Source organism: Lycorma delicatula, chromosome 2 (genome assembly GCF_047948215.1).
Source record: "Lycorma delicatula isolate Av1 chromosome 2, ASM4794821v1, whole genome shotgun sequence".
In the NCBI taxonomy this organism is placed as follows: domain Eukaryota; kingdom Metazoa; phylum Arthropoda; class Insecta; order Hemiptera; family Fulgoridae; genus Lycorma; species Lycorma delicatula.
The window spans coordinates 164504737-164527692 of NC_134456.1; the positions used below are offsets into that span (position 1 = coordinate 164504737).

At 27.3% G+C, this 22956-nt stretch overlaps 1 protein-coding gene across 2 annotated transcripts in view; it reads right to left on the minus strand.

Annotated features, from left to right (window-relative positions):
* The window catches only part of Mct1 (Monocarboxylate transporter 1), a 576612-nt gene that overhangs the window by 268480 nt on the left and 285176 nt on the right, over positions 1-22956 (minus strand). For both annotated transcript variants that reach the window (XM_075356629.1, XM_075356630.1), the window contains exon 3: positions 6700-6936. In XM_075356629.1, the coding sequence (XP_075212744.1) occupies positions 6700-6814 (115 nt within the window). In that variant the 5' untranslated portion in view covers positions 6815-6936. The remainder of the gene's footprint in view (positions 1-6699; positions 6937-22956) is intronic.

The window sequence follows — 22956 nt, forward strand, 5'->3', positions numbered from 1 at the left end:
AAGTTTTATTAAGATAAGACCTGTAAAAAATATAATTATAAATTTGTGACATGAAGTATCACTAAATTACACGAACATTTCGTAAATATTTTAAACTTACTACAATTATACAAAAGTTTTTCTGTTTAATTTTATTATCTTATGTTAAAAAAAGTACTCTAAAAAATGCATGAAATACGCTTTTTAATGAAAATTTTTGGCGATACTTTATCGTGTGGAAAAAATGGAGAAAAGTATTAAGTATTTTATCTTTTAAGTATTTTATCTTGTAATACAAGATAAAATAATACATAACAGGACGAGACAATTCTTTAAGTAATAAGTGCTGTTTACATAAGTGTTATTTTATTTAATAATTATTTCAGACATCACCGCTATCGTATTAAAAAATAACGATCACTGAAATAGTATTGATTAATTCTATTTATGCTACTCTTAAATTTTTTTTCAGTTCAATAAATTTATCTCATCGTTCATTCATAAATATTTAGTTATCAAAACGTATAAGAAATTTTATGCCTGCCCACGTTAATATTTTTGAGATAATATGCAATGAAAGCGACAATGCACATACGTACGATGCACTCATACGCACATTCTTTTAGCTACATATATATATATACATACACACACACACACCCATTAGTGGCATTCGGTTTCGCTCGATTTTTCCAAAATTTAGATAGGAGTCTTGATAAGACATTTTTAATAAAGCTAAGACCAAGATTGGTTTTCTCCAAAATAAATAAATAATTTATTACTAAAAAAATATGTGGGTGTGTGTATGTGTGTGGGGCTATGAAAAGGGTTTTGAAACATTAAGTTCGCAGAATATGTGAAAAAGTAATATTAAAAAAAAGTTAACCTTTATACTATATAAAAATTTGTTTTCCTCTGTATTAGTAGATAGTTGGAGTTCATTAAAAGGCAACTTGAAAACATTTTGGATAATCAAGCATAAAATAGTACCGTACCCTGAATTCCGTATGTTTTCTTAGTAATACAATTTCAACTTCCCGCAACTTCAATATTTGTTAAAAAGATTACTAAACACTAATATTTATGAATATTTTGGAATACAGTTTCATATAAAGTTATAGCTTTTTAAAATATTTCTCTGACGGTCAATTGAATAAGAAGATTGCAAAAAGATGCGCTTTAAATTTTATCTTTTTACTAAATCTTTTAACACATTACATTTAATACTACTGTAGGTGCATGGTGATTCAATTAATAATTGGATGAAAATTTGTGAAGGAAAGTATTGTCTTCAAACGGTTAAGATTTACTGCCATCATTTAAGAATTTATAATTGGTTTACACTGCATCAAAAAAAGTCGGCTAAAGGAAGCGGAAGTTTTTTGCTAAATTCAAGGTTTACATGAAACCACTATGATTTGATCGTAAAATTATTCAGATTAATCATCGTATATAACAAGGTACATCGGTCAAAAACACAGTCGCAGATTCTACTTTATACGAAAATACTCTTACAAATTACTAGTTTATATTATAACCACAATATTTCATATTATCGTTAATCCTAACAAAAAAGATGAAATGTGACAGAAAATTACGTTTTTAGACTGAATTATTTTTTATTTTGTAGTTACTTAGTTATTATCTCGATTATTTTAACTCAACATTAAAAAATAGTTGAACATACAATTTTTTGTGTTTGAAATGACGGATTAAAGATGTGGGCAAAATTTTATAAAATATGTTAATCCATTTTTTTATATTCAATTTTATTTATTAAAAATAAAGTTAGAAAATTAAATATTATAATATCTATTGTTAAACTGATGTTTGGGAAACAATAATAAGGAACTTTAATCAAGAAAAAAAAAATTAATAGAAAGTAAATTAAAACCAGCAGCATCTGCTTGAGTACTCATAAGAAACATTTATTATATTTTTTACATGCGTTTCCGAAACCTTTCTAGTGGGAATTTTTCATTGCAATTAAATCGCTCAATAACTGAGATAAAAAAAAATATTAGGGGAAAAACTACAAATAAATAAAATGTAAAGAAATGCAATAGTTTTAAATTATACAAATAACAGTTATAAATTTTTAATTCAAGAACAGTTTTTAATTTTTTGGATACTTTATCACGGCCAAACCTTTTTTTCCTGATATCTATCATTCTACTATTAGGATGTACTTTAAAGTTATCTAAATTAAACAACATTCCAAGGATTTCGACAGTACGCTCTACTTTTTCTATCAGTTGAAAAATATTTAAATAAGATTTTTCCGATGAACAGTATAGTGGAAGGGTTAATATACGACGACAGAACGTCATAAAAAAGCAAGAAACCTGTTACTAGATCAGCATTGAATCCCTACCCTTCGCATCAGCTGAGCTTTCTAAACAGGATATAATGAATTTGTTATTTTTATTTTATTTTTGCAAGCCCTAAGATAATCGAGAACAAAGGGCTATCCGACAAAACAGTGATACAATCAAGTACAAGGCCTATTCTGTAATCTTTTCTTTTGTGTAGCGACTGTATGCTTTTCTGTTTGACGACTGAAATAGCCACCCACTTTAATGTAAATTCTTCGTTTTTCACTAACCACTTTCCATCCCTTTATTAAATAAAATCATGAGACTAATTATGCACCTAGTAATGTTGTAAAATCTATTGATGAGTTCCATTCATTCTATCATTATTACGTGATAAAATAGAAAGTTTAAGAAACGGACATCATTTTGAACCTGATCATAAAAAAAATAATTTAACTGAAAAGTATTTAAGAAAAATTTTTTTTTTAATTTACTTAAATAATAGTTTATAAAATATTTTAATAAAGTATATAGTATAACGAAGCTACTGGGATAACAGGCAAAAAAAAAGAAGATTTTTATGACAATATCTTAAGTAATTTATACTGATTTTCTTTTAATTAATTTCAAATTACAATAATAAAGAACCAAAGAACAAGTTTTAGTAAGTCATAGAAATCAATTTTCCAATCACGTGGTTTAAAAGATATAACTTGTAGGCTTTTTTTATGACTCTACTGTAATTAATTTTAATATTCGTAAAAAGATAAATAAGTTCGTAAAAAAAAAAAAATGATTAAAATAATTTTATATCCGTTTTACTCTTAAAAGCTTTCCTTGTGTGTGTTTACTGCTGGTAGAACGAGCTGAGGTTTTTGTTTTATTATTATCTACAAAGGTTAAAACCCACAATACAGATAAGTTTGTAATGGATAAATGCAAAGTTAAAATATATTTGTAACAACAATTAGTTTGCATCAAATTTACATTAATGTATCAACTATTGTTTATTTTATATTCCTTAATATTTTTCATCTTCAATAGTGATGAAAATTTCTATACCAACAATAATTTGTTAAGCAGCTATCAATAAGGAAGTAGATAACTAATTACAAAATGTTTTCATTCTAACGCAACGTGTGCTTGTTCATGAAAAACGTGTGTGAACCAAGGCTAAACGTATGAAGACAATCTGGTTAAAGATCAAGGCCGAATTAACGCATGTGGCGTAGATGTCTGTGAGAAAGTAAATACTGAAGAAATGTAAATAATATAAACTTATATTAGAAATTAACTAATTATTTGTATCAGTTATGAACATATTTTAATTTGTTTATTAAATAACTAAGCGCCAGCTATGCTAAATTCATAAATATTGAAATAATTAAATATCTTTTTTTTCTTTTATATTTTAACCACGTAACGGCTGAAATTGTCTGGGTTCTTTCGACCCATCTATTTACTATTCTAGAGCAATACTTAAAAAAATGCGTTACGAGTACCTTTATTTGCTTTACCTTTATTCATTTAATAATACATATGTTAAAGGAATCTTCATGAAAAAGCATTAGAAGGAAAAAGGCGGCAAAATAATTTAAAAAATTGCTTAAGTATAATTAATATTTTTTTTTTATATAACATAATTAAATAAAGATTTGCTTTAAGTTAATTATTTTGTTCTTAGATATTTTTATTAAATTTTATTATATAATTAGAAGGCAATAAAAAAATCATTCCATTTGTCACTTTCATTCTAGTCAACCTGGAATCTGTTATTCCTGATTCATCACCAAGAATGCCTACGCAATTTTCAGGAATGGTTGAGTCTTTGTGTTACGATACGAAGCATATATTCATTGCCGATTCAATGGTGTTCCTAATACTCGTTAAACGTAAATTTTTGCATTATTAATTTATTTTTACCTAACTTTAAAAAAATTCCTTAACGACTACATAATATCGAAAAACCAGTAAAGAACATGGAACGTAGAATTTGTATAACTAGGTTTTAAAAAACAATACTGAAAAAAGATTATCATTTAACGATAAAGAGGTTGGCATTGTTTAATAACAATAGTAATTTTAAAAACAAGATTAAGGTTTCAGTAAAAAGTGAGAACAATGAAAGAAATGATAATATTATAAAACAGGTTCCTTAATACTTAATCAAATTAAAATAGATAAGTAATAATAATTAAAAATAATAAAACAATTCAGACAATATACACTTTAAATCTGTTGTAACAGCAACAAAAGTGGTTATTATAAGAGGCTATATAATCGACATTTATTCAACAAAATAATTTCAAAAGAGTTAAAATAAATTATCATATATTTCAACTATTAATAAACCAAAATGTTTACATAAAAAAAAAAAATTAAGTACATCGACGAATGTTGTTTGCAAATATTTGTTTATTTGAAAGCACCTGGAGCCGAAACGCTCAACGGAAGAATTTAAAAGATTTTATCTAATCAAAAGTATTATTCTTTTTTGAAACTTTGAATAATCTAATGAATGACTGAGACGTAAATGTACATAAAAAAAATTGTGTCCAATAAAACTCCCTAAAAAACCTTTAAAAAGTCGTACATTTTTCAACGACTACTAAATGAGTAATTTTTAACAAAAAAAAACCTTAATTTTTTGAAATTTTCTACTAATAAGTAGAAAATTTCAAAAATGGTTTAGCGTATAGAATACTATACGCTAACCAAAACCCATGCGGTACGAATTATTTAATTTCATGAAATACTATAGTTTAATCTCAAGTTTAATCCTTTAAAAATAACGAAACAAACTAGAGGTAAAAATGAGAGAATTTTATATATATATATATATACTGCTGTGATAATTCTTTTTTATTGCAGTTACAACTGCAAAAAATAAAATACATTGTATAAAAATACTCGACATACAGCTAAGTTAATTTTTATCATCGTAATTTATAACATTTCTGATATAACTAATTACAGATTAATTTAATAATATTATAGCAATTACGTTAAATGACTTGAAAACTAATTATTTAATTAGTTTTTTGTCAGTATTTTAAATAGAACATTTTATTAATTTTTTACATTTATATCCAAATAAACCACCACACAAGTTTTATATTAATCACTAAAAATTATAACTAAAAAAAAAAACCATTTTATTCCTCTTTTTTTCTTGCATAGTTTAATTGGTAATATAGTTTATTTTAGGAAAAAAACTTACCGCACAGACAGTATATAGATATAATACATATAGCCTACTGATAGTAAAATTTATCAACGCAGTTCCGTCACTTTCATGCATTGAAAATAAGTTTGTTAGATAATATTATTGTTTTGTTGAGTTAAGGTTAAATTATACCAACTTTTTTATATATATAATAGTTTTATTATTATTATTATTAATATTTTTATAAATAATATACTCGATAATATTACGGGCAAGAAGTATTAAAATTAATATTATGTAATTAAAAATTTTATATAAATATAAAACAAAAATAAATTAAATTAGAGTTAATAACAAAAAAAAAAATCATGTCATTCAGCGTAAATGAATTATTAACTTTTTCATCTATAAATATAAAATAATTATCGAAAAATTGTATCATTTAAAACGTATAATAAAATGACATGAACCACTGCCAACTGTAGGAGGTTACGCGCCAAAATAGTTTGATGTTTTCTTGGCATTAATTAATTTAAAAATAATCTGGTTCTCTATTATTAATATACTTATGCAATGGTAATACAAAAAGTAAAACATTAATCAATAATAAAATCAGTTTAATGATAAAAAATAATTTTCATATCATAGTCGTACTATTAACCTACCAAATATTAGAGGATATTTGTTACATGCATCCGATTGGAATAGACGATAGATTATATACATTTTAAAGATACGCCTTTACATCTTGGTAATTAAGTTGAAAGATAATATAGCTTTAGCAACATGACAGCTTAAAATGAACGTTAAAAGTAAATAATTTCCCAAATCAAGAAATTTAATTTATTATGTAGTTAATAAATGTAACAATCTTTTAGAATTAAAAAAAAAAAATATTTGTAGATCACATTATACTGGGGATGTTTAAGAATATAAATCAAGCTATAAATAAATAAATAATAATTATTTATTATTAAATAATTATTTATACGGATGTTTAAAACGAGAAAAGAAAAATAAACAGTTTTTATAGCACAAGTATTAAGTTACTTAAGTATTTAAGTATATACACGGTATCAATTCGTGTTTAACATAGTAGCCGCTTCAAAAATGTAAATGTAACCAAAAATATAACAAGCACAGACAACACGATATATTACATCACTTTGTTGCCACGTGGCTACTGAATTCTGTATAAATTGTAATATTACAATAAATTTTATTAAAAATATTACTTACTGATTATATGGATCATAAAAGATGCAAAAACAACCACCCAGCCCCAACCGCCATCCGGAGGAGTAATCTTGTTTTCTTCGTCAGATTGCGACTCGGGCGCGGGAGCGTGCGACATGATAACTTTCTCGCGGCGGAGGCTCGCAGCGAACTGACTCCTCCGCGTCGCCTCCCATCCCAGACCTGTGCGGTCCCCCACTCTGCCTGTTATGTAGTCTCGTGCTACACAAGCCGTCTAGTCTGTAACAAAACACACATTCGCATTATGAACACTGCAGTATATAAATAAAACATTGAAACGTGAACGTAACCGTTCGTTCTCTTATGATACACGTTTCAACTTCTTTTATGTTACGTTATCGCATTAGATTCGTTCTTTTTTTCAACAGTTCGAAATCATTATTAAATATAATTAAATGGTACAATTACTTTATTCAATATTCATTCTGTTTTGATTCCTCTCCTTTTGGTAATGAGGGTTGAAACACGAGTCTGTAGTATGAAGGTATATTTAATTTATTTGCTGTTTTCCTTTCACGTCGATAAATCTGACCCTTAATAACTAGCTTTAAAATCTGAAAATTAACTTATTTTATGTCATTTACGTTTCTGGATTTTTACTGAAATTTAATCTAGAAAACTGAAAAAGGCTTAACAAAAATGGTCCTTTTTTTGGTAATGTTTTATATTTTTCACACCCCCTTGTTTTAAATCATAGAAAATTTGAAAAATATATCTTATTAACTGTCCCCCAACTAATCTCTTTCCTTACGATCCTCATCGCCAACTTAAATGTTTTACAGACCAACGGTTTATTTTCAATTATATTTTTTTTATTTTTAAGTAACAACTATTTCATTCAAGAATGGTTATTTTTAAATGCTAGTAAAAATTGGAATTTTCGTTTTGATGTGATATCTCGCCTACTTTAAAACAAAAACCAAGGAATATTTTAACTTAGAATATGACCACAACATTACCAATCCACGATTTTACGTTGAAATGCTTAAATATATGCCACAATAAAAAAATGTTTTCTTCAGTTATTAACCCAAGAAGAAATAGATGCTCACTAAAAGAACCTTGCCATATTCATCCTACATTTTAAATGAAGTTAAAAAAAATTTATGTATATAAATAATATACCGGGTGATATTTGTGTGGAAACAGCTTTATACTGCACATCTGAGAGGCATTTGTAGGCAGAAAGAAATGGGGTGGTACTTTTTCGTTTCTCCCTCCCAAAATTTTGCAAGTTTTTCATCTAGAAATAACTCAAAATAGCAGGAAATATTGATATTAACAATAAACAGATTGGAAAAAATCCCAATAGCCTCATATAACCATTTATATTACAGTTTTTATAAAAATTTATATTTATTATTTTATAAATATAATCTAACCAAACTTAACCTACGCTCGCTTAGCTCGCTAACCTTGACTAACAGTAATCTTTTGAGTATTTAAATAGTAAATTATTGCAATTATTTAGATAAGTTTGCAATTTGGTTGCATTATATTTATAATTGCAAGCAATAATGCTTATAATTTAAATGTATAAAATATGTTACCACGGAAAATGTTTAAAATGACCAGTATAAAAGAGCATGTTAGGGTGTTATCGGGTTATTGAGTTATTTTTCCAACCTGTTTATTGTTAATTTCCTGCTATTTTGAGTTATTTCCAGGTGAAAAAATTGCAAACGTTTGAGGTGAAGAAACGAAAAAGTACCTACGGAGACGTACATAGTTAAAAAAAAAAATCTGCATTATGGTGGATTTTAATTTTTGTCCGCCATCTTGGATCTGCCAAATTGAATCAAACTTAATTTTTTTTTAAACAGGAAGGTGTACTTATGGCACATGATTTCGATTAAAAATTTTACAAGAAAAACAATGGTGAAACCCGTTTATATGTTAATGCATTCTTTATCGAGTTATACGCGTTCAAAATTGCAATAACGGAAAAATCGGTTAACAATAAAACGGTGTAAAACGCGTTGTATGAACAATTTTATTGAATTTTCTCTTCATAATGCATAAAATAAAGAACCTTAAACAGTATAATAATATTGATAATAATAAACAATAACTAATATTTAACAATACAACAAATTAAACGGCTATATCAACTGATATTATTTTCTAAATAAAAATTAACTTCCAGTGTTAATATCAGCTGATATTTGTTACTTATCGTAAATAAAACAAATCAGGTGGAAATACTTTAAAAAATGTATTAAAAATTTACTTAAAACATTATTTTTTAAATCTTACTTAAAAAATTTAGTTGAGTTAGTTTACAACAATGTAGTTTCTGTTACGATAAAATGAAGCAACTTATTAACTCCTAATGTCACCTTTTTACTTCAAAATACTTGTAATTGAACAATTTGATAGTGTAAATAAAAATTATGTTATAAGCGTAGTGGTTCAAATTTGTTTTTTGTAAATGTATTATCATTAGTTTCCTCGTTCATTTTTTTTTTTTTTTTTTTTTTTTTTTTTTTTGTCTTCAGTCATTTGACTGGTTTGATGCAGCTCTCCAAGATTCCCTATCTAGTGCTAGTCGTTTCATTTCAGTATACCCTCTACATCCTACATCCCCAACAATTTGTTTTACATACTCCAAACGTGGCCTGCCTACACAATTTTTCCCTTCTACCTGTCCTTCCAATATTAAAGAGACTATTCCAGGATGCCTTAGTATGTGGCCTATAAGTCTGTCTCTTCTTTTAACTATATTTTTCCAAATGCTTCTTTCTTCATCTATTTGCCGCAATACCTCTTCATTTGTCACTTTATCCACCCATCTGATTTTTAACATTCTCCTATAGCACCACATTTCAAAAGCTTCTATTCTTTTCTTCTCAGATATTCCGATTGTCCAAGTTTCACTTCCATATAAAGCGACACTCCAAACATACACTTTCAAAAATCTTTTCCTGACATTTAAATTAATTTTTGATGTACACAAATTATATTTCTTACTGAAGGCTCGTTTAGCTTGTGCTATTCGGCATTTTATATCGCTCCTGCTTCGTCCATCTTTAGTAATTTTACTTCCCAAATAACAAAATTCTTCTACCTCCATAATCTTTTCTCCTCCTATTTTCACATTCAGTGGTCCATCTTTGTTATTTCTACTACATTTCATTACTTTTGTTTTGTTCTTGTTTATTTTCATGCGATAGTTCTTGCGTAGGACTTCATCTATGCCGTTCATTGTTTCTTCTAAATCCTTTTTACTCTCGGCTAGAATTACTATATCATCAGCAAATCGTAGCATCTTTATCTTTTCACCTTGTACTGTTACTCCGAATCTAAATTGTTCTTTCACATCATTAACTGCTAGTTCCATGTAAAGATTAAAAAGTAACGGAGATAGGGAACATCCTTGTCGGACTCCCTTTCTTATTAGGGCTTCTTTCTTATGTTCTTCAATTGTTATTGTTGCTGTTTGGTTCCTGTACATGTTAGCAATTGTTCTTCTATCTCTGTATTTGAACGCTAATTTTTTTAAAATGCTGAACATTTTATTCCAATCTACGTTATCGAAAGCCTTTTCTAGGTCTATAAACGCCAAGTATGTTGGTTTGTTTTTCTTTAATCTTCCTTCTATTATTAATCTGAGGTCTAAAATTGCTTCCCTTGTCCCTATACTTTTCCTGAAACCAAATTGGTCTTCTCCTAACACTTCTTCCACTCTCCTCTCAATTCTTCTGTATAAAATTCTAGTTAAGATTTTTGATGCATGACTAGTTAAACTAATTGTTCTATATTCTTCACATTTATCTGCCCCTGCTTTCTTTGGTATCATAACTATAACACTTTTTTTGAAGTCTGATGGAAATTCCCCTTTTTCATAAATATTACACACCAGTTTGTATAATCTATCAATCGCTTCCTCACCTGCACTGCGCAGTAATTCTACAGGTATTCCGTCTATTCCAGGAGCCTTTCTGCCATTTAAATCTTTTAATGCTCTCTTAAATTCAGATCTCAGTATTGTTTCTCCCATTTCATCCTCCTCAACTTCCTCTTCTTTCTCTATAACACCATTTTCTAATTCATTTCCTCCGTATAACTCTTCAATATATTCCACCCATCTATCGACTTTACCTTTCGTATTATATATTGGTGTACCATCTTTGTTTAACACATTATTAGATTTTAATTTATATACCCCAAAATTTTCCTTAACTTTCCTGTATGCTCCGTCTATTTTACCAATGTTCATTTCTCTTTCCACTTCTGAACACTTTTCTTTAATCCACTTTTCTTTCGCCAGTTTGCACTTCCTATTTATAGCATTTCTTAATTGCCGATAGTTCCTTTTACTTTCTTCATCATTAGCATTCTTATATTTTCTACGTTCATCCATTTAGTTTTTCATTTATTTTCATTCATTTAGTTTTTTACGTTCATCCATTTTCTCGTTCATTTATTTAGTTTTATTAATTATTAAATTTTAAACTAACAATGCCTTTTTAAAGTGAAACCGAAAAAATAACTCTGTTGATGTACGGGTACGGTGACAAAGTTCGGTTTTTACAAGAGGTTTGTGATTCATTTAATAATATATTTCCAAACAGAGAATCAATAAGTAAATCGACTGTGATCAAGACAGTATAGCGATTTGAAGAAATCGTTATTGTAAAGAACCGCACCGGTAACCAAGAACTATCACAACTGATGAAAAGTTATTAGATGTATTGCAGACTTTTGTTGAAGACCCTCATTCATCGATTCGGCAAGCTGTTATCTAACATGACATACATGTCATGTTATCTTTCAGTTCATCAGTTATCTTTCATGGTTATCTTTCAGTTCAAAAAATTGTTCAAACAAATAAACGTCAACCTTATAAGCTACAGCTTGTGCAAGAACTTTCGGAAGATGATTTTGAACGCCGAGTTGAGTATTGTGATATTATAATGAAAAAATTAGACGTAGAGGTAAATTTTTCTAATTCAATAATACTTAATGATAAAGCGACATTTATGTTGAATAGCAAAACTGAGCAAAACTGTCGATATTGAATGATAATAATCCCAGATGGATGTTGGAAGCTCATAGACAGTACTCTCAGAAAGTGAACGTTTGAGCGGGAATCGTCGGTCATTGTATTTATAGGGCCTTTTATTTTAAATGGAAATGTTTCAGAAGATGTTTACTGCAATTTGTTAGCCGATAGGATTTTACCAAATATCGAGAAAAATGTTGGACAAGAAATAAATAATAATGAACGGTTTCAGCAAGATTGGGCCTCCACCTCATTATTATATAAGGGGACGGAAAATTTTCAATGAACAATTTCCAAATCGCTGGATAGGTCGTAGAGAAGCCATAGAATGGCCTGCCAAATCACCAGACCTGCCTCTTCTGGATTAATTTTTTAGAGGGTAGCCAAAACATAATGTTTACAAAACAAAACCTGTACACATTGACGAACTGAAAAGAAGAAGAATTGACAAATCTGCTCGTGTATTACCATACGAGATACAAGTTATAAACTGATATTACTTGAAGTTAGCACACTGCCAAGCTGAAGAGAGGAAGCATTTTGAACATTTATTGTAGAATGCTTTCAAAATTTGTTTCATTAGTAATTTACGACCGAAAACATTTATTTAAAATTTTAATATAAATATTGTAATTTTTAAAGTAAATAATATCAGCTGATATAGTTGTTTTATTTGTTGTTAATTATACATTAATATTATAAAATTTTTTAACGTTCGTTTTTGTATGCATTATGAATTTAAAATGCAATAAAATACATCGCGTTTTACCTCGTTTTATTGTTAACACAATTTTTCCGTCATTCCAACTTTGAATGCTTATAACTTGATAACGAAGACAGAAAATTAACTTACAGCTTTTTTTTTCTTGTAAAATTTTAAATCAAAATAATGTCATGTGTCTGTCTACCTTCCTAATTAAAAAAATTAAGTTTAAGTCAATATGGAGGGTCCAAGATGGCGGACAAAAATTAAAAACCCACTATAATACAGATTTTTTTAAACTATGTAGGAACCGATTTCTTTCTGTTTCATATACCTTTCAGATATGCAGTATAAAGTTGTTTCCATACTTAAATATAACCCGGTATATATAAACATACACAACAATTATAAACAGAAGCATTTACCCCCTTTTTTTAATTTCTTGATGCTTCATGGGTTCTAAGTAAAATAAATATAAAAGAAACTTAAAAAATAAAAAAAACAAAAAATTGCGAGGTGATTTTTGGAACGATTACCTCCTTTTGTATGTTATACTGTAGAATATACTATATTATAATGATTCGGAAAGTAAAAAAAAAAAAAAAACTTATAAAGAAAGTTACTTAATTTAATTTTTGTTCGTTAAAATATTTTACTAAAATGACTCCTGAGGGTTTAAAACATGATAAATGTTTAGCACACAGGAATGGGTAGTTTAGTTTCTTAATGTTATTATTAGTGTAGATATAAATCCTAGCTAAAATAAATATTTTCTTAAAATAAGTTCATTCTCCAAGTTTGGTTAGTTGCTTTATTTATTTTCGCTGCTATAATTCCGTACAAACAGAATACAAATTTGGGATTTTGCTTTAGTTTTGTTAGAAACGCAAAGATTTTGAGAAAGTAAATATGAATTTTTATTTTTGCTTTAAGTAGAATAAACACAATTTTAATTTTTTTTATGCGACACTTGAGCTCCTATTGATATCTGTGATAGTTCCGCACACATCTGGTATATACACATACTGATACGAAGAGCTTTGACCTTGTTCTATCAGTCAGATAAAACTGTTTAAATAATAAAAAATATAACCTTACTACGTAAATATAAACTGTGTAACTGTTAAGGAACGCTGATTACTCTACATAATTATTAGGATGTGCACAATTGACAAGATGTGCTTTAGTTATGTATTAAACTTATAAACAGAACTCATTATGAAAATTTTTCGTCAGTCTCTTATCAACTGAAAAATAAATTATAATAAAATTTTCTTTAAAATTTTTCTTACATTTTATTTCTATTAAAATTTTCTATCATATCAAAAAGTTTATTCGAGTCTGATAAATCATATATTAAACTAAGATTCATTCTATTTACTAAATTTCATTTGCGCGCACCGTGTGAGAATGTAATTTATTTTAAACTTGAAAATATTACTACATAAGAAATTAAGTTGAAAAAATAACATATTTCATCGTTTGAATTTTACTGCTCATACGAGAACAAGAGCTATTTGGATAATTCATCATCTAAATCCTTCTAATTATAAAATTCAGATTTATAACCCAGGAACCCCCCAAAAAAACAAAAAAGAGGGATAATGTATGTAATATGTACTACGTACATGTTGGGATGTTTGAAGCTTAATAACACCGACTGGATAAACCGGTTTTGATAAAATTTTGTGCAAACTCTCATGTACACGGGGTAATTTGTTGGTAAAAGTTTGACCAAAATATTCAGGGAGGTAGATATTTTTTGGGGTCAATTTTCTAAAAGGTGTATTCAATTTAAAAAAATTCATAATCCCACTTTATATTAATCTAGTATATGTGTGCATTCTTATCTTACCATTAAAAAAAACAATCTGCCTCAAAATTACCCCATCCCCAAAAATCGAAAAAGCTATATTTTTATTTACTGTGTAATTTGTATCTGAATTTTTAAAAATTTCTTCCTAGACATAGTAGTAGTGGTGGTGGTGCAAACGATGGGCAAAATTAGGGGTGGAGGAACCGAATAAAAATTAAAAATTATCCCTTTCTTTTTTTTAATTTTCAAAACTTTAGTTTATTTAAACTTTTAATATGATTAAAAGTTTAAATAATAAACTTTAAGTAATAATATTATAATAAAATTTCATCTTAATTTATCCCCAACCTCAAAAAAGAAATCTTAGGTAATTTGTTATTGATTGTACATTTTTTAGAGAAATTTTTTTAGTTTCTTCAGTTGAATATAGTAAACGTAGAAAAATCAAAACATTTTTTTGGAAGGTGAGTTTGGAGGTGGGAGATCAGAAAAAAAAATTATATTTTTTTAAAAACTTTTTTAAATTTATTTAAAAATATAACGATTATTTTACAATAAAACTTCTTCATAAATTACATCTACTCTAAAAAATGAAATCTTAGGTAAATTTTTTCACGTATAATTATTTTTCCACTTTGTAAGGATAAACAACCAATGCCAGGAAAGTATTACAACTTTGTTGTTAACATTATTTACTTTTGTTTAATAAAAAAGAATCACTGTTTACTGGAATTCTTTTTATAAATTTTTATGTACGAAATCAAGAACATGGATAAACAATCTAACCTTTGTAGTGCGATAACAACCTTTTATTAGAATTGTTTACTAAACATGGTAGATTGAATACATTGAATTTTCGTGTGTTTCATACTAATACATGATGATAGTCAAGGTTTTTTTTTGTCAGTCCACTATCTAATCCGACTAGTGCGGAATCCCAAGGGGAATTTGTACAAAGTGAACTTCCTATTATCATAAAGTTCACATATCTCTTCAATCTGTCTTACATGCCGGATAAACTTATTAATTGCTACGTCAATTGATGGGGAATATCTGAATAGTTTAAAAAAACGTGATAAAATCCATATTATAATAACAATTTTATTTAAACGTTAAGTTTATTGAATCGTAATTGTTTTTATTCGCTATGTAATTGTTTATATAGATCAAAACAATGAAAAACATGTTTATACTGCAACAAATGTTTTTTATGCCTTGAATGCCCAAAACGTTTATAATCACAATTGGCAAGTGAGTTGCCATTTTTAGCTCATTAGAATCTTTTGATATTTAATAACAAAATATATATTAAAGAGAAAGTTTTGCACTATTTCATTCAAAAAAATTAAAGTCGAAAAAAGATAAATTATTATATAAATTAAAACTATGACCACGTAATATAAAAAAAAGTTTGTGTTGTCTTAAAATCAAAGTTGAATTTTTATTTACATTACTATATATAGTTTTTCATTTAAGATATCAATTGCCGAAAGATGCCTTTAATGAAAAAAAAAAATTATTAAAATTATTCAACTAAAATATAAAGAAAAGAATTTAAAAGTAAAAAAACATGTTTTCTGTTTCACTTTAGAAACTTTTAGTTTTCTAAATATTATACGTTGATCTGAGTGTTACTTGAAAATCCATTTACCTCTTCTTTTACATTTAATGTTTGCATTTTATCTCTTTTGTTATGATTAATAACGGAATCTTCATGTTTTCTGCCTCATTTCTCACCACTTGAAAATCATTTTCATTTCTTTGTTTAATGCTATTCATCGTGAAGGACATTTTTATTTCTCTACAGCTGTGATAGCGCGTATTTGAAATATTTGTTGCCAAATTTTGTGTTGCTCATCATAAAGTATTATTAAATTTCCCCAGCTTATTCTGAATAAACAATCTGATATCATTTTCTCAGTCCCATAATTAGAAAAGAATGTGTAGTTTTGTTAAGATGCAAGGGAAAATCTATAAAATAGTTTTATAGTCTGTTCAAATTTCTTAAAAATATTTTTATGGAGCGGCTACACTTGTTAGCTATTTTCTTAAAAATCTTTTCAGTTTATCATTTCTTTTATGTATTCTTTAAATGTAGTATGAAACAATTTTATTGTTCGTCAAATGTAATTTTTATCAATATTATTGTAGTTAATTTCATATCCGCTATGTTTGTTTTCTTTTGTGCAGCATTTATAATGTATTTGATGAAAAAGACACTATTATCCACCACAATTTGGGTAGCATGAAGATGCATTTGTGTGAGCTAAAAATTCAATTAGCGGAGTATTTACCGAAAGATAAAAATTATTTCTCGAAGAGATGGATACTGAATTTATTAAGTCAAAACGTTGTTGCAGCTGCTAATTTACCAGTTACTACGACCAGCTCTTCGAAATGTTTGCCAATAAAACGATACAACTAAAATTCACATCTAAAAAGATTTAGATACGTTTTGGCTTGCTTGTCGAAGCGAATATGGAAATTTTAGTCACCGAAACATTGAAAATAATAATCCCTTTCGCCACATCTTACCTCTGTGAAAAGGAGTTTTCGTCTGGTGGCGCTAAAAACTAAATACAAGAATCGTCTACTATCGCTTGAAAATAATTTGCTTTTTTGTGATTGTAACAAAGGTCCACGTATGGAGAAACTTTTAAATGAAAAATAAACGCAACTGTCTCATTAATTTATTTTCTTTACATGACTACTTGTAAATGTATATGAAGTGTTTACAGTAAATGATTTTCTTTCTCATAAAATTATTTCATCATTGTTTAGCATGTAAAGTTTTAAGATAATTTTGCGACTACCCTGTAATATCACCGCAACCACAGATTGAGTAAATGCTGCTTTAGACAATTAAAATAGATGGTACAAAATTAAAAAAAAAAAAAAACAAAATTAAATTTTTTATAGAAAACATTGTTTTGAAATATCAGTCGAGTCTTCATCCCTTTTGATTAAAGTATTTTTCCGTTTATACGTTCAGTAAAATGTAAACTTTGAAAAAAAAAACAACTTAATAAAAAAAATAATAATAAAAATTAATAAAGTGTAATTTGGGTTCAATATTAAATTGGAATCTACTACATTCTTGAATTTTTTTTTTTCATAAGAAAGTTTTTTTGAAAATTTTAATATTTTGACCCGCTTGAAGCAAAACGTTATTAGTCAGTTAAAATGTGTTTTAATAAATTAGTTTCAGAGGAAATGAATTTAAAAATATAAACACTGAATCGATTTTTGTTTTGGAATTTTGTTGAAAATTTACCTTCCGTATATTAGAAGTGATGCATAGTAGTCCACCGTGCATATGTGCATAATACAGTTTGAAAGTACTATAAATAAAGTACAACAAACAAAAGTGCTTTAAATAAAATTAAATATCTAATGGAAAATTATAAAATGTGTTCCAGTAAATACGTATTTCTCCTGACACAGTTTAATTTATTCTTTACGAACTATTATTATTTTAGAATAAAAATACTTACTTACATTTTAATGGAAAAATAATTGAGTATGAAAAACAACTGTTCACTTAATAATCATTTTAAGACTATAAAAGCTGCTTTTATTTTGAACAACTACTATATTGCTGTAAAAAAACACTTTATTTCCTTTTTTAAACTCTTCTATTTATCATAATTGCAACATAATAATTAAAAAACGATCTTATCTTTCTTTGTTAAAGTTTAGATGCAATCATTTTTCATTTAACAGCTGAGGGATGTTGTTTTCGTAGAAACAATTTTTCTCGCGCTTAAAAGAGAACATGTTTTAGCCCGAACATGACATGAAATTAACTATAAGAAAAATGGTAATTTTTTTTAAAAGCAGTACATATGGTGTCTAACACTTTCATTTTGCAGAGAGAAAACAAAACTGTTTATATCATGATGCTACTGGTTTTACTGCGCTACTTTGAAATATTGATTATGTTTATTTATGATGTCTAATTAACTTTTTCCCAGCTGTTACCGTACATTGAAGAAGTGTTGCAAATACTTTCAGTCTATAGGCAAATTTAAAAAAAATAAAACAAAATCTTATGTGAATTATTGATTTTACTTTTTTATCGAAAAAGAATCCCCAGGTTTTTGTTTTTTCGATACTATAAAATCAAATGTATCGAATGTGTTAAAACTTAGGTTCTAATTTCTACATGTATGCATAACTTTTGACTTCTACTGAGCACTTTTTTAATTCAAAAACCGTTTTAACATAATACCCTATATACAGTATTAGGCAAAAGTATTGCAAATCTTTTTTAAACTGAAGATGTTTCAGTTAAGACATAAAAAATTAAACTATCTTATGTAAAGTATCTTAGGTACATTTAACTCCAAAGGTTAGTATCAACATACAATCTGGTATCCATCTCAATTCCTCCCGAGGGAGAAGAAAACCCACTTTTTGACATGTCTGGTTGCCACACCACCCACTTCGTTAAAGCCACGAGTGGCTTAATCATCTTCTTTCTCTCAAACTAATCACATTCCACAGTCATCAGTCGTCCTCGATGAGATGCCACTGATGCAAATGCGTCGAAAGACATTCACATCAATAAATTCCGCCCTAGTTAAGATTTTTCAGAAGGCAATCAGGTATCTAGCCAAAGTTAACGTTTGTTAGTGTGTATTATGTAGCAGTACGATCATATTTTTTATTATTGAAAATTTAAATAAAGTGATCTGTACAGCCATTCTTGTCACCGGCGTATCAAATTTTAAAAACAGTTTTTCTGAGAAGAGGGTTGACTGTGACGAGTATACTGGTCCGAAAGATTAAAAGATTTTAGAAAAGGGTCTAAAGGTGGCATTTAGACCCTTTTATCTGGAGGTACATGAAAAATATTGTTGTTTATCAAACATAACCTCAAGAAATAAGAAATTTAATAAACTATGAACTAGGGAATCTATTTAAATGAAATTTTAATGGAAGAGTTTTAAATAATGAAAGAGTTTTCTAAAAGTATTCATATGTATTATAGAGATAAATTTTCTTAAAATTTCTCATATTACCAAAAGAAAATTAAAAATCAGATGGATATTTGTATTGTGCTATTTTAAAATGATATACTTCATTAACTATTAGTTCATTCAATTTTTCTTTCTTTACAAGATTTTTGATTTAGTTTGTCACGCACAAGTGCTGCTACTTTTAAAAAATGACTGAGTTGTTTCCACTGGCTCCGCAAAAGGGATCTATTCCACCTTTAATATCAATAGGTTGAACAATTTGCTAATAGAAAATCCTGAAAATTTACGTTTCTTTCTGAGATGGTTTCAGTCCTAAATAGAAGTTAAAATACGTTATCCTCGTATCGTATGGAATTATATAAATTGTGTTCTTTTGTTTTCAAATTTCTCTGCAATTTTAAACGTTTCTATTTTAGAGAAATCATTTTACAAAAATTTTATGTTTTTACGCTTTATTTTTAAGAAACGGGTCTAACAATTTTTCCTAAAAATATCATTTCAATATAAAGAATATGAGTAAAAAATTCCTACTGAGGAATGACGAATTATTAAAAACAGAATAATGATAAATAAAGAAATAATTTTTTTCTTTTTAAAGCGGCATTGAGAACTACTGTCATTAGCCACTAATTAATGCAAATAGCAATTTAACTGTAGTGCTACAGTGTAGAACATTGTTTAAGTTCTGCAGGAAGTTTATGAATTGGCGGCAAATTGAATTACCAAAATCTACATCCTTCAATTGGCAGGGTGCTGATTTCTGAGAGATTTCAGTTTCGAGGAACAGTCAGATTGTAAGCCTTACAGTCTACAGTCTTATTCAGAACATCAGATTTAATAATGCTTATTTATTAAAAACAATTTTTAAACTTGGCACAGATTGGAAAAGACAATAGAAGACTTCCTATATATTATATTTTTATGTGAAAATACTATATGAATTCTAATATACGTGTATTATGAGTTCTTTTTACCAGATAACACTTCATTAAAACAGTTGAATGGTTAATGTGAAATGACAGAAGTTAAATAACCACAGATGACATTTACCAGAATATCTGACACAAAGAGGTATGACTTTGTTATATCAAAAAGATAGCATCTTTTAATATCATATTTTTCATCACGGTCTCTGCAGGACAGATATACAAGATGACAAGATTTCACAAAAATAAGATACAGGTTAGCTAAGTCCCGTTAAGTTGAATAATACGGTAGGATCCCGTAGAGGCTGTCAAAACCAGTAACGTCAGAGGCACCAATACGTACTAGCCGGCGTACATTTGGGTGCTTAGTTTTCTAAATTAACATTTTTTCTAAAAATTTAATGGTTAATTTATTTGCTTCGTTTTTAGCTCTTTGAAAGTCTTTTTTTAATAATGTGGTTAACAAATACTAAACAAAATATAAGCAGAAAAAAGTAATTTGGTATAAAATTTAAATTTAAATTGCAAGTTCAATTCAAAAACTTTTTTAAAAATTATTGAATTAAAAGCTGTTCTGAAGTTACAGGAACATAAAAATGGAATCACACCGATACAATATCTTTTAAAACTCTTCCTAATGTAATTCAGAAAACTATTTATAAAAAGAGATAATTAGATGAATAGTAATGTCTATGATTAATAAATATCATGATTAATTTCTTACGCAGATACTTTATATGAATTTAAAAAAATTGATTGAATATGTGTACGTAATATATATTCATTACTTTTGTTAAATTTATGATGTCTTAATTTTTCTCAATTATTTGAGGTAATACTGCTTGAAATAGCTTTTCATTTAATTTTCACTTCAAAAGAATTGGTTTTAAAAGAAATATAACTTTCCTCCTATGTTTTATAACGATAAATAATTACATGTGAAAATTAAAAAAAGATTATTTACTTGATTTTTATCAACCCTGTAAACTAATCTTACAAATGGTCATATTGTGATAATTTTGATTTTTTATTACGAATAGGTATACCAAAAAAATTGAGTCGTTTGAAGTAGAATGAAAGGGAAGAAAAACAAGAAAAAAGCACGAAAGAGGAGGATGAAAAGGTAACCAGTTGTGAGAAGGTTAAAACAAAGGTAAAATGAGGAAAAAGAGGAAAAGAAGATGGTAAAGGGAAGATGAAGAAAATGTATAAAGAGATAAAGAAGGTTACAAGATTAGCACAATAATTGGATTGTTGTAAGGAAACGAAGATAAGAAAATTTAAAAGTAAAAGATAATTACATGATTTTTCCATACACTGAATATTAAATTTTCCTCCTAAGGAGATAGCTATGTGCGGCTTAACAGGACTAATCAGGTGATTTTCGTCCTTCCGAAGAATAATATTTTGTGAATGTTTAATAACGTCCTTGACCATTATTAACTAGATTGTTCATAAACATAGTAGGTTTTTAGAAGATTTTGAGCATTTAGAATACGAAAATGTCTGGCTTCTAGATTTTCCGGTTAATTTTATTGGGGAGGGAAGCTCCCCAATAAAAGTTGTTCGTTCCCGCCTTGGCAGAAGAAATACTAGAATGAACAGGTTAATATATGAATTTCTTTCTTTTAAATAACACAATTATTTTTTAAATAAATTTTTAAAAATTACAATATTCATAAATATTAGTAGCCTAAAATATATATCTAAAATTTGTTTCTGGATTGAAGGGCAACTCTCCTTATACTCTGATTGTATGATTTGTAAGAATTTGGGAAATAAATGTAAGATTATTATTGTTTTTATTACAATTACTACTATCGTTGTTGTTACTGTTAATACATAAAGTTATGTATTTTTTTATATACGTTTTTATGTAGGTTAATTTAATTTATTTTTATTCAAGGAAACTTCAATAATTTAATCGCATTAGATCTAAAGTAAACAGATAAAAGGAACGAAAATAGCTCAAGGAAAAATAAATGAGGTTAAAAGCTCAATTTATTGGAATATTAATTTTTCATTTTTTCCTGAATTGAATACGTAAAGCAGTTAAACTTAAACAGGTTACCTTTTATTTTCATCAATTTTACTATAAATATAGTGAAAAATTAACATGTTATGGTAAAGAAAATTTGCATTAATAAATGTAGTCTACTAAAAATATATTTTTTTATTCACTGAATCCCGAAATAAAATTTCATAAAACTCTGAAAACGTTTTAAAACTGAGATTTAGTTCACATTTTTATTAATAGAAAAAAAATTTAATTTTATTTTCTTAGAATAACTTACATTTTTAAAACTTATATTACTTGTAAATTTTTGTAGAGAATTTAAGTTAAAAATTTATTTATAATCATTAACAAAAAAAAACATGTGATTTAGTACAAAAATTGGTTTTATTCAAACAATCCACGTATAACGAGCTTTAAAAATTCATCAATTAAAGATAATTTTAAACTTTTAAACAATTACAAATTTATTAATTTGAAAGTGGAAAAAAATAGTTTAAACTAAAATTTAGTCTCTTACCTTCAGTTAATTAAAAAATGCTATATATACAAAATGATTCAGGAGGAAAGGGAAATAATCTGTGTACAAATTCTAGGGTTTAAAATAGGGAAAAAGTTTATAGAAAACATATGCCGAAAACGCTTTGTTATCGAGTTAGGCTAGCAAATTATTTGCTCGGATTTCAGTGTTCTCGGTCAAATGAAGTAATAATGAAATTTTTAAGGCGTTATAAAAAGGGTAAACTTGATGGTTTCTTATATTATCTGACCTGAAAAATCGAATAAAATAGTT